Source organism: Lipophrys pholis (genome assembly GCF_963383615.2).
Source record: "Lipophrys pholis genome assembly, chromosome: 17".
NCBI classification, from domain to species: Eukaryota; Metazoa; Chordata; class Actinopteri; order Blenniiformes; family Blenniidae; genus Lipophrys; species Lipophrys pholis.
The window spans coordinates 9,590,847-9,604,281 of NC_137643.1; the positions used below are offsets into that span (position 1 = coordinate 9,590,847).

The window sequence follows — 13,435 nt, forward strand, 5'->3', positions numbered from 1 at the left end:
AATTGATCGACTGACCGTCTCTTAACACGACTAATTATCGCTAATCAAAAATCGCCATTTCTTGACAAATGCCCGTTGCCCCGAGGCCAGAAATGTGTCGTAAAAGCATGGTGGACGCCACAAGCTGCGGAGCAACAGAAATCAACAGGGCCGGCTGCGGAACGAGCGGTGCAAACATGTGACACATTTATATCTGATGAGAGCAGTGGGCGGGTGTGTTGTGACTCCGGTGAAGTAGTGTTAACAGAAGCAGAGGCTTAACTACATGTTAGTAAAAGCTGATAAATATTTCAGCGCGCAAGTCAATGCGCAGAGCATGCGGTGCTGTTTGGAGAACACCGTCCACCCTACATATGTGGATACCTCAGGTGGAAACCGCCTGTATTATTAATATTCACTTTTCGGGTTGTGAAACTCTGATTATATTTGGTCCAACAACATCTATAGTATGGGTGATGCAGCTTCTTCTATTAATAAAAACTCCAAAACACAGGGATTCCTCTCTTTACATAAAGATCACAGCTGAAATTGTCCACTAAAATAAAGCTGTAAAATCTTTGTCAGATTGTAAAGTGCAATAGAGAAACATGATGCTGAGAAGTCCGTGTACTGTAGTTCTGTTGACGGCTGTTCGGGGTGGATGTTGGCACAAACCTGCTAAATATTTCAAGACTGCAAAAGTACTGGTGCCTCCTCCATATTCATTCAGCAGTGGTGGGCCCCATCAGCTAAAAAAAAAAACGCTTCAGAAAATACGAAGAGGGGAAAAAAAAAAAAAAAAAAAAAAAAAAACATATCTACAAAATATGGATCTTAATATCTCCTGCAAAGTGCATCGGCAAACTCCCCACTGGTTGCACTGAGTTCTGCATGCTTGCTGTGTGTGACGTTTGGGGACAGCCACTGCTCGCTGCAGCAGACTGTAATGTAACTGTAACTGGCAAACACCTGGAGTAAAGCAATTAATACCAGGCTCCCTCCATCAGTCCTCCTCTCTCTCTCACTCACTCAGTCTTCTTGTTCGTTCATATCTGGAAGCTTTCAGCAGAAAACACCGCTCTTTAATAATTTGTATTCAGATGTCATCGTGCTGGATACAGGCACTTTTGGCTCTTGGATATGGCTGCTGATCCAACAAGCGCACGAAAACACTTTCAAGTAAAATGCTCAAAACGAGCGCAGCAATCTGAAAACAAGATATCGACAAAAATAGTTCGCGACAAACAAAGACACATGAAAGAATGTGACAACAACGTGAGCCTTGGAAGAGCAAAATGTGTCGATGTCTCACATGCATGGGCAGAGAATGAGCCCCTGGGCAAAGATGCACATAGACCCCCCTCCCCCCCTGCAAAGAAGCATTCAAGACTGTGAGAAATAGAAAATTGCAGCATAAAATTGATAGTTTCACATCAGTGTAGAATGTTTACACCACGCTGCTTTTTCTTTTTTGTGATTAATAGTTGTCTGTGGATGGTTTCAATTTTGTTGAGGTCGTTTTTTGGTTGTTTGACACTTTCCTATTTTATTTTTTTTTTTTTTAAAACATCCCAAGTGCACACACACAATCTGAGGCTGTTTTGTAGTTGCAACAACCTGTTTGGCACAGAGATAACTCCTCCCGTGTTTGTCCCAAGATTTCAAAGTCTTCGGGTTTGTGTGCCGTCGCTTCCTCCCCCCCGTCACCGTGTCAGAACAGCTGAAGCAACACCTCGGGTCCCCACTCCATGGCGGTCTGAGCAACGGCGAACACGGCTGCCCCGAGCGTTGCAGACAAGCCCCACACGGCCACCTTTACCAGCCTGTTCCCCTTCCCCCACAGCTGGCCGCCCGACCCGGGTAAAGCTGCTTCCAGGCCTGTGTGTGGAGGGGCTACGAGCAGAGGACAAAAGGGGGGGGGGGGGGGGGGTCAGAGTGCAGGGAGCACACACGGAGTGGTCAAGAGGAGTCGTACTGATCAAAGCTGAACCAAAGGAGGATTAGGCTGCTTTTATGTTACAATCGAAGGTAAATAGGGAATGGTAAAAACACAAGGAGCAAAGAAAAAAGACAAAAATCCGCAAATAATTCAGAATTAAATAATATTCACAACGTTTGCAAAAACAAATATCACAATAGTTATGTTATTTAACATTATTTACATCAATGCAGTAAGCACTAATAACGTCTTCTCGGGTGGTATAATAGAATATCATCAAGTTTTGTTGACAACATTTTTCAGACATGCTTCTCAACTTTTTGACTATTTTGAGGCTCTGGAAAAGGTAAGAAAATATTAGATTTATCCCTCAGTATAAACAAACAGCTTCAAACGTGACCATGAATCAAAACACAAAAAACGCTTTCAGCAAAAAGAACAAACATCCCAGCCTTTATGAGGGTTTATTGCAGGGCTGCATTAAGATTGCATTAGTTAATGCACATACAGTGGCCTGGCAGAGCATCACCGAGGACGCTAACCAATCATTGACAAACTGATTTCGGATTATTTCAGTTTGCTGAATTACATTTGGACCCTGAAAATGGCGGAAGGCACATATTGGATGTGATGGAATTCTTACACTGCATGTCTAATTTTAGGTGCAAATCAAAAGCCACGTGTTCAGTTTGAAGTGTCATGTATGTAAATAGACAACTGACGATATCAAACATGTTGAGAGGCGAGTGTGAAAACCAGCTAAAATCTACCATCTTTGCTTCAACAGTTGTTCTTTTTATGTCCTGTAATAAATCACACTGAATAGCACACATCTGTACAACACACCTCACAGCAGTGTCACAATGTATTGACCCAACAAGTCAGTATCATTGCATAAAGGTGGCGTTAAGACGCTCTGAGTACTAAGTCAGACTAATAACAGTTGACAACATCATCAGGCTCTGGAATACTGAATGTCACCCTTATGTGAAACACATGCACGTACTGCTGTGGCTGTCTTTTACGAACTTCATCTGGCTCCTAATTGAATTTTGATGAAACTGCAGGGAATTAAGCGCGTCAGTTTTAATATCACACTGTCTGTCCAGAGGGGAAAGCCACAACATATCTTTGATTGCATGTACATCACACACAATATGTCGGATGGTGCTGATCAGACTTTCACAAAAACCTGCGGGAATAATGCATCTCTTTGTTCTGTTTTGGCATATTTAAATTTGCCCTTGATTGGTCTGATGGGGGTGCTACAACATTTGTTTACTTGTTATTGATTGGCCCAAAGGGGGGCAGTGTTTGTGGGGGATAACACATTTACTGTTGCCTTGTTTTGAAGAATTGTGTTCTCATGCAGTGTACAGAAAAATGCGAGGAGCGAGGAGTCTGTCAAAGTATTTTTGCCTATGTGGAAATGCTTTTCCTTCCAATTTCTACAAACCATATGACATTTTCTTTCCAACTTCAAAGCCTGTGCAACAAGAACCCATCCATCGATAAGTACATCTGCACAGCCTGAGTGGAGTCTTCCTCCGGAGTTGGTAATAAGATTACAGTGACTATTTTTACCGTGTCTGGAGGTGGTGGAGCCCTGGGCCTTGGTGAGGCGCTGGAGAACAGAGTCGGGCCTTTGGTGGAGGGTGGAGCGCTGAAACGCCTGGAAGGTGCTGATGGACAGGCTGAAGGAAGCAAACCACAGAGAGAGCAATGAATAGAGAGAATTTATTAGAAAAAGTGAACAGAGCCCGATCGGAGGTGAAGCTTGAACAACGGAGTGACAATGGAAAGATAGACCGACGGATAAAGTGATTGATAAAGACAGGTGAAGAGGAGGGATGATACCAATTTAAGAGAAGTGCTAACTCAGTAGCTCCTGCGTACAAGAAGCTACAAGAGTAATGCATTGTGAGACATCAGTATCTTTTAACGTGTCAGTCAAGGCCTTGTGTCGCCTCCTGCCCTAAACAATGACTGCAAGCCACCCTGAAGGACACCGACAGGCAGAGGGGGACAGATGGCCGTGGATACAGACAGTGTGGTTAGGTTTCTCATGCTGACTCCTCAGTAATAAAAAAAATTAAAAAAGAGGGGAAAAGGTCACACAGATGGTTATGCAGTAAGCATGTATACAGCACCTCTGGATAATGGAGTTTGCATGTGCTTTCACAGCATCCTCCCTTGGTTACCGAAGGAATTGCAATAATTTATGGACACAACTCTTTCTCTTCCATCGATGCATTCTGCCTTGTATTTTGACTTGCAGAGACTGTGCTGCAGAGATTGACTCCACTATATTGTAAAGTGTCTTCAGTGCATCAATAATATTGGTTGATGATGTGAATTCTGTATAAATGTCATGTTTGTTATCAATATTTTACAAAATAAACTCTTTTTTTAAAATTACAATCAGGAGTCTTCTTCTGTACTTTCTTCAAAGCGACAAGCTGCAGCTCTTCATTTTATCTTTTTTTAATGATATTTATAGTTACAAATCACAACCCCAACTTGATGAAGGTTTGGACGGCGGGTTAAAAGTTCATAAAAAGAGAACCCAATAATTTGGAAATCTCATAAAGCTTAATTTTATTATCAATACAACATGTATATCAAATCAGACATGTTGTGGAACATATCAGCTCATTTTAAATGTGATGATAGAGGACATTAGAAAGTGAAGGAAAAGAGGGAAAACAAATACGGACATGACGCCTGTTTGAGTCAGTAGAAATTACTTAGAACAAATAGTTTATTTTAAACTCGTTGAACTCAGTAGACGAACCTGCAGCCAGAAGTTAACTGTCCAAAGAGCAACAGTCACTGCTGCATTTCTTAAGTAGTAGGCCCTAATTAAACATTTTAATGCCACATGACATCTCCTTACCTCTTGCGAGATTGCAGCGCTGCCCGCTTGGCCAGTAATGAAGGAGGGTACTGTTCAAACAAGTCCTGAGCCTGGCCAATCAGGAGTTCATAAGGGAGATCCTCTGGGATGCGGGAGAGAAGGTGGTGGACCATGGCCATGTCACACTCTGTCTGCTTCACCTCCTTCTCTCTGTGCAACACAATCTGAGAAGATGAGGCGGAGGGTTAACTGTTTGACCATCACTATGGTCAGACATGAATCAGAAAGGACATATAATTGTACAAAAGATGGTTTTTAGTGCAGCAGGCAGTGCACAGCAGTATAATGGGCAGATGAAGAGTTAATACCCCATGCTGTGTGCTGTGCTCAGCCTTGGAGGAAACATGAACTACATTCTGCTTTGTTGTTTCACACACTTCAAACAGAGTGCTCCCTTTGCCCAGCCGCTACACACACACACACACACAAACATGCAATACACACACACAAACATCCTCAATAGCAAACAAGCACAATTTGCACAGTTTCTCCATCTCATCAAAATGCACAAATTCCTCAGTAAAGGCCACAGTGAAGTAAAAGGCCTTTTCACACTCAAATAAACACTTGAAAAATCAAGAGACATGTAAACATGAAAAACAAATCATTTCCACAAACATGCTTGTGGTGATACACATATAGTAGATGTTGTGAGCAGCCAGTCGATACAACAGGCTCCTTCATAAAGGACCAGGATATAAGAAAAGAAAAAAGTGTGTCTCTTTTTTTTTACAAAATCCTCTCATAGCCATTGTTTCTCTTGATGCAGTCTTTTTTTTTTTCTCCCTATAATCCCTTCCTTCCTCCCATTATTTCTCCCTGCCCCTCTTAGTCTTTCTTCTCCGTTCATTAGGAAGTATCTCATTAACTAGTGGGGTGACCTCTTAGTACTGAGCAACACAATGTGAACTAGTGCCTTTGTTTGATTACGAGTCTGAAATCTGGAAGCACCCTACATATCAGAGGGCCGTCCTACATTCTGGAAACTAAAATCCTCAACCAAATTCTCTTACATATTGTACAGGGTTGAGATATGGCTTTAAGGAAACAAATACAGCGGAGTTATTGCTGAGGCTTGTTTATGAATGCATCTATGAGGAAGCGTTCATACAACTGCGATGGATCTATGGCCTTCTTCTTACCGCAGCTGCAAGGTAGATGGGCATCAGTGGATGTGAGGCCAGGAAGAAGTCGTAGAGTCTTAAGGTGTGTTTCAAGTGTGACAGAACGTGGCCGTACCACGTGATGAGCCAGGAGAGTGCAAATATGGTTCCCACCTCCGCTCTGAAATGAAAAGGCAAACAAACACGCAAAGAGAAGGATAAACTGCAGATTCTTCCATTTTTGTTGACGTCACATATTTCAGAAACTAATAATACGTGTCGGCTGTCGTACCCTCGGTTTCTCGTTACACTCGTTAGAAGGCAAGACCATAAAGCTCAGTGATGAAATGCTTGGGCCACACAGTGGGAATGGCTAATACAGAAAGTACCGGGTCAGACATTTCCATGCGGAGTGTGCATGTATTCCCTGTGCATGCATGGGTTTATAATGGAAGTACTTCGGTTCCCTCCAAAGTCTACAAAAAAAAGCTTTTGCTATTAATTGGTGACCATAAATTGTATGTAGTTGTGAATGTGTATGACTGGCTGTTTCTTAGTGTTTGCCCGGTGATCTGTCCGGGATGTACCCCATCGTCTTAGCACTTAGTTTGCTCATTGCACAGTCAATAAGATTAAATCCCGCACCCTCCAACTTTTGATAAAGTGGTATATAGGATTGAAGGCTCTATTTAACTCGGGGGGGAAAAAAAACCCCTGAGTGTTTCAACATTTTTCTAATCATGTTTACACACATTTTAAACGGAGCTACAATAACTGCTTTATTTCAGGTTTTTTGGTCATAATGACACAAAGTCTAAAACAATCAAAACTCAGGTTGAAAAACAATGTACCAATGTGACCCTTAATAATTGTTCAGACTTTAGCTAAGAGGGACTGAAAAGTAAAAAAAAAAAAGAGATGAGATTAGAATCCCTTTCCTCATGTGACCTCCTGTGAGCAAACAATCAGTGTTGTACACGTCGGTGATTTGATGGGTGAAAACCTGAGCAGCACTTAGTAGTAACTGTTGTTGGTTAGGAGTACACGTTTCATGTCAGTTGCTTGTGATTATAATTGCTGCTGCCACCCGTCATCGCGGGGTGATAATCGCCGTTTAAAGAGTCATTTCTTCTCCACTTTCACACATTTCGCGTCCTATAGCCTCCAAAGGTGGCTTGCGTAGCGATAAAAATAGGAAGTCAGTTTAAGAAAAGCGCAAATAAATTATAAAGCCTTGAGAGGTTGTTGATAAATATTGGATATGAACATCAAGATAAGAATGACAAGTACCGACCGAAGCAGAGCGAGACTAACTATAAGAATTCAATGAAAGTGACGGACAGGAGGGAGGAGGGAGGAGGGAGGAGCAAAGAGCAAAGAGCAAAGAGCAAGTCCGATGGGAAGCAAAGACATAAAATGAAGTGGGAGCGAAAGCAAATAAGAACAAAAAAGAGGAGGAAGCAGGAAAGAGTGGAGGATAAAAGAAGTAGAGATGAGAAGGCAAACGGTTGGAAGAGGAAGTGTTCGCTGAAGGAAGCAGTCCAAACTTTGAAGTGGGTTATTCATCGTGCCGTCGTTTTCCAAGTGCGACGTCTTTGTCTCTGGTGTTTTTTCCTCTTCATGCGAGTCGACGGGTAGTTTGCATTTTTTGGACATTGCCGAGCACGATATCGATTATGAACCAGTCAACAAGACAGTGAAAATACTGTGGCGAGACACCTGGGCACATATCTAAGTACTTCAAAAGGAGAGTTCATGGACACTTTGCAGTCAAACCTGCAGTCACTGACTGTACGTAACATGCATTGTTTGTTTATTCAATAAACTGCAAATGATGCATAAATCATTTTTGCTTGATTTCACTACCTGGCTTCACAAATAAAGCTAAATGTGATGCACACCTTGGCGGAGTAGACAGCGCTAGAAAACAGCTGTTGGACCATCTGACCAACATTTCCCAACGAGACTGCAACCCATGCATTTTTTACTGATATTTTAATTCAGGAAAAAACTCAGGCCTCTCTCTCTCTCTCTGTGGAGGCCTGAGATAAAAGTCAACACTGTGGTGCCCTCTAGTGGTTGTTCCGTACACCTGGAGAAGGCACCTGCTAAACTTTTAGCCTCTGTGTCAACTTACCTGACCATGAATTCATGCAGCTCTAGATCGACCTGCTCCAATATAGGCATCAAATAGTTCAAGATGTGCTTGGTGCTATCCATTGTAGGATCCATAAAGTCCCTACGGACAGTAAAGACAGAGAAAATAAAGAAAGATTTAGTGGGTTATAAAACTTAGAACAAATGTCAAGTGAAGTAAAAGGGGTAAAAAAAGCATTCGGAGGTTCAGTAGGAAAAACAACCTGAGGTGATAATTGGACAGTTTGTCCAATATAGCGATTGCCATCCGCTCCCCAACGACCAGCAGCAGAGTGACGGCCACATCATGGTAGCCCTGGTAGTAGTGAAGCTGAGGATTACGCTTCAAAATCGCAAGTATGATGTCAATGAGCTGCTCCTGAAGCACGGATCTCTCTGTGGCTGGCATACCTGGGAAAGTCAAACAAGCAGCACATCCGTCACATTTAATCAGTAAAAATAATGGAATCAAATGGAAAGATTTAAAAAGAAAATCTAAACTGCAGTTCAATTGAACCGTTTTAATTCAGTCCAAGTGAAAAACAGACTCAGTGATTTAGGCAAGAAACACAGATTTTGTCATGGGAAAGCTTGTCCTGGAACGCCCCAGCTCAGATCAATAATTACTTCACTTTGTCAGATAACAATGTCGCTGTTTGTTTGATAAGAGGCACACCGAGCTGTGCTGCTATCGCTACCGATAACAACACACACGTCACCTGTAGGAAACCGCTTCATGGATCTCCTTACATCCAGGACTACTTGGTTGTAGTCCTTGTGGTTCTCCCTCACATCTCGACCTGAAGAACAAAAGAAATACTTCCGCTATTAATGAGACTCAGAGTTCTTACGCTTGTGAAATACAGGTGAGTAAAACACTAACCAGGTTTATATGGTAGATCATATACGTTTATGTTGAGTAGTTTGGGCCAGACTTTTCTCCTCACTTCATCAGTGAGCAGTCCTCCCTTGCTGCCCGCGGCTCTCCTCAGGGTCTTGATGTCCACTGGATCACTGTCCATTGAAAAGTCAAGTCAGGTCACAGTCAGATAATATGCAGCCAAAACAGGGCGAAGTAACAAATTAAAAGGCTCATATGAAGAAGTATGTTAATTCTAAAAGTTTCTCTCAGCAGGTATGTAATCTTAACTCATATCCAAATGCACTTTTTCAGCACTGTTATGTAAACTACTTCCCAACATTTAAAATCTGAGATTTTTTTATCAGACAAAATTGCTCATTTACATCATCAGTTGTTCACAAAAGAAATCATGTTTATGTTCTTTATTGTCTGCCTAAGTGCTGAAGACGACTGTATGAATCCACTTGGGGCAATGTTGACCAAATGACCCATCGGTAGCAGCCACACAGAGCAGCGCTCAGGGAGGAGCTGGTGGGGGCCGAAGGGTCTTGCTCAGGGACCCACGGCGCATGTTTTTGGGACGCACACACAGAGAGAACATGCAAACCAGAAGAACATGCCAACCACACAGAAAGGAGCCGGCTAGATTTGAACCGGCGTCTCTCATGCACTGCAGCAGCTTGATATGCGTCTAAATATCCAAGCTGACAAGGAAAACCGCTGTTTGGTTGCTTCTGCACAAGCTTTACTGTGCCTCCGACCATCTGAGTCCCAAGAGGGCTTTTACTCTGAAGTCCTCATGATCCTCGTCACACTACTCCTCAGAGCACATCCAGACAATCTCCATGTGTGAAATTATCTCAGCATGAAGTTGCGAAGGTCACCGTCTGCCGATAAACACATACCATCTAATTGTGGAACCGTGTTTTGGGTGAGCCGGGAGACGCAGATTCCCACTCGAGAAAAGACACTCTGTGGCCTACATCTGTAGTGCTAATGGAGACATTAGCAGGACGGATGGAACAGACCAATACTTTTTTTTTAAGATTTTAAAAGAATGCGAGCAAGCGAAACTTTTCAGAGAAAAGCTATTAAGGAGAAGACACGTTGGGCAAATCCCAGGATCCAATGTCCTTCACATTTCACCACCAAGATTTATTTATAGGCAATTCTAATTAAAATGTCACATTGAGAGCCTTTATAATAGCTATTCTTAATATTTAAAAATACATAATTATCTTCAGCAACTCAAGCTAATAAATCCTTTATATACACAGCACACATGCTTAACAGACAAATATAATCATCTCAACCTGATCAGAGCTTGTTGGATCTCAAACAGCTTCTGTTTCCTTCCACAGTCTGGATCTGAACAGACGACAGGGAAAATGAGAGAGGGGGAGGGGAGGGGGGGGGGGGGGAGAGAGAGAGAGAGAGAGAGAGATAGAGAGAGAGAGCGAGAGAGAGAGAGAGTGAGTATGGGAAAGATAAGGGACAAACATTTGAGGAATGAAACAAAAACAGAGCAGTGGAAGATGAACAGAGAAAAGACATTGTGACACATAAGAAAGAAGAATGGACGTAACGAGGGAGAATCGGAGACAGAAAGATAGGAGAGAAGACATGAAAGAAAGACATGGGGTTATAAATAGAGGTGTGTAATGTGTGCATTAAACACACGCATTAATACATATAGCAAAAACTCAGTTTCTGTGCTGGAACATGTGACATGAATATCAGCTGATAATAGTTTTAATATTAAATATCATTTTTAGGGGAATAACAAATATAGATGTTCAGACTGTTTCAGAACCCAAACGCCCACATTTTTCAGTTTCATTTCAATAAAAAAATCCATTATACGGAATGAATGCAGCCAATTCTACATAAGCTACGGGGGATACTTTTCATTCATACATTTTTGAGTACCTGGGAAATGGGAAACATCCCAGTTCTCAGCGAGAAAAATAAAATCTGTAAGATAAACTCGGAGCTTCCCCCTGGAAAAGTCGAGATTTCTGAGAATCGTGTCTGAACCCATTCAGCATGGCGGCATTTTAATTCAAATTGAATAACTACACCACTTTAGTGAAAATGACTTGTCGTGTATAAACATTTATTGTGATGACTAATAATTGCTATTTATTTTAACAGCAGAAAAGGGAATTGTGCATAAAAGTAGTGAGGACAAAATTATATTGTCCGAGAGTCATTTCACAAGAAAGAACCGTTTGTTTTTGATACGTGAACACTGTCAGGTGGGAAAGAGGAACTTGCCAAAAGATAATAATCCCAGTTCCAAGCTGGATTAGTGCACAATATGAGAGGCATAGTTTATTTAACTTGTATTTTTCATAGATTTTGTTCATAAGTAAAACAATACGATGTGATATGAAGTGCAAAAGGTTTTTCAAACAAAGTTTCTGTATGAATATGCATTCACTCATGACTATGTCTCTGATTTGTCGCAGGAACGTCACAAGCAAAGTGTTTTGAATTTCATATTCTGAAATAATTTTCATCAGGTTTATATTTTCATAAAATTGGGTCACCTTTGCATAGGTCCAACAAACATGTGAATGGTCCACATCTATAAGCCCACACTTCCTCCAACAGTATTGCTGAGCGAAATCCCCTCCAAATTAAGCACGTTGTGGATGTGCATTGAAAATGAAGCTTTCTATCCCCACATCTAGTAAGTATAACAGTATGATCACTCCTAAAAGGGACACATTTTTAGTCCTTTGCATCCAATCAAGAATGTGCCATAGAATATACTTTATAATAGCTATATCCAATATATTGCATCCATAACTCCATGAACTGCTGTTGCTTTTCATTACACGTTTAAACTTTGCCTTTCTGTTTGAAGTGTGAAGAGTCTCTAAATGATGGAACGATCGATCATCAGAAAATACAAAGGCAACTTTCCTGTGCGTGGCAGTCAGCTGTAATCATCTGGCTGCCACGCTGGCAGCATATGGACACACAGCCACGGTTGACCCGCACAACAACGTAAAAACACACCAACATTTGTAGGCGAGTGGCTGGAGAACTCAGGATGAGTGTCTAATGTAAGTCACCTGGCTGCAGTAATACTCTTACAGCTCGAGACATGTTGGCACACACAGACCTGGCAGGTCAGATTTCAGTCTATACGCGGATATGTAGTAAATCAGCACGTAAATAGAAGGTTGTTCTGACAGTGAAAAGAAGCTTTGATTGGAGTAGTCGAGTGGTTTTATCCTGAGAGGAACCTCATTCGGTGTGAGCCTCACTTACCTCTCGTGACAGATCCAGTGCCAGTCACCTCAACTCCTCCGTTCTTTTTCTTCCTTTTCAATCGTTTCATCCCTTCTAAAGACGGCCTACTGAACGATTGAGTTTGTACTGTGACATAGGCGAATTGGTAACTAAAATATAAATATAAATTCCGCCTAAAACATTATCATTTCCACCACGGCGTTTCCTTCAACAGCTGGAGCTGTCAGAACAAATCTAACCGGATAGCAATCCACTGCGCTCCTATTGGTCAGGTAAACCACGTGATCCAGTGCAGGTATGCCATTGGCCTGACTTCAACTCGCACTGCAACCGAACTTGATTAAAGAGTTGTAGTCCTGATATTTGACCCTGACAATGTTAATTGTACTTTTTAATAAGAGCAATTTATCAAGTATCAGGGTATAAGGGTCTGGATAAACTAGTTATAATTTTTTGAATAATTGATTAAATGCGATTAAGGCTCTGACAAGCGCAATATTTGACACATTTATCTCAACAATGGCTACATTGTTATTGTTGCAATGAGAGCACAGAAATACTGTAATGCAGTATGACAGTATGATATATTTATTGAATCATGAACCTAATATGCACCTGAGCATGCAACCCAAAACACAATGCACTTAACTTACTGTAAAAATGAATAACTTGTGTTTTATTGTAAATATACAAACACATGTTTTTATGCTTTGAAAAACATTTCAACAATTATTTTAGACATTTCAACATTGTATATGTGTATAGAGTGGAAACGTTTAGGCCTGAAAATGGATCAATGACATTGTGAGTCTCCACGGTTCTTTAAGGATGCAGGACTGGCATTGTCATGCACTGAGCATGTTGTTTTCTGTGACAAAAACTAACATTTTAGTCTCTGCATCGCTAAACTCTTCATGTCTATCACACCTAGGCTGCAAGAAAGCATGCAAAGCCACAAAATTTATATTGGGAATTAATAACTTATGTATTTAATGGCAATTGATACCTATTACAAACGACATTATATATATTCTTAGTAATCATACTAAGTACTGCAAAACTCTTAAACGGCACCAAAAGTGTAACGTAAAATTCAAACTTTTACCTCATATGAGTTACCGCAACTAATGTAAAATAACCCCCCAAAAATTCTCAGATTTCATCTCTTGGCAGTCTAAGAATCGTTGGCTTCTGGGGGCCTTACCCAAAACCCTAACTGTTTCGTCAGTCTATCA

The 13,435-nt window shown here is 41.3% G+C and overlaps 1 protein-coding gene across 2 annotated transcripts; it reads right to left on the reverse strand.

Annotated features, from left to right (window-relative positions):
* Nucleotides 1-1,044: 1,044 nt before the first annotated feature.
* On the reverse strand, nt 1,045-12,455 carry LOC308123248 (TBC1 domain family member 20). Of its 2 annotated transcripts, none has more exons than XM_080485649.1 (10): nt 12,219-12,455; nt 10,250-10,304; nt 8,958-9,088; nt 8,794-8,874; nt 8,299-8,485; nt 8,076-8,177; nt 5,978-6,119; nt 4,815-4,999; nt 3,503-3,612; nt 1,045-1,872 (listed from the first exon to the last, which is right to left on the reverse strand). In XM_080485649.1, the coding sequence occupies exons 1-10, from the start codon at nt 12,286-12,288 to the stop codon at nt 1,691-1,693; spliced, it is 1,245 nt and encodes a 414-aa protein (XP_080341775.1). In that variant the 5' UTR covers nt 12,289-12,455; the 3' UTR covers nt 1,045-1,690. The 2 variants fall into 2 exon arrangements, with proteins under 2 accessions (XP_080341775.1, XP_080341776.1); XM_080485650.1 differs by having other exon boundaries at nt 1,543-1,987; nt 12,219-12,444.
* Nucleotides 12,456-13,435: the final 980 nt, after the last annotated feature.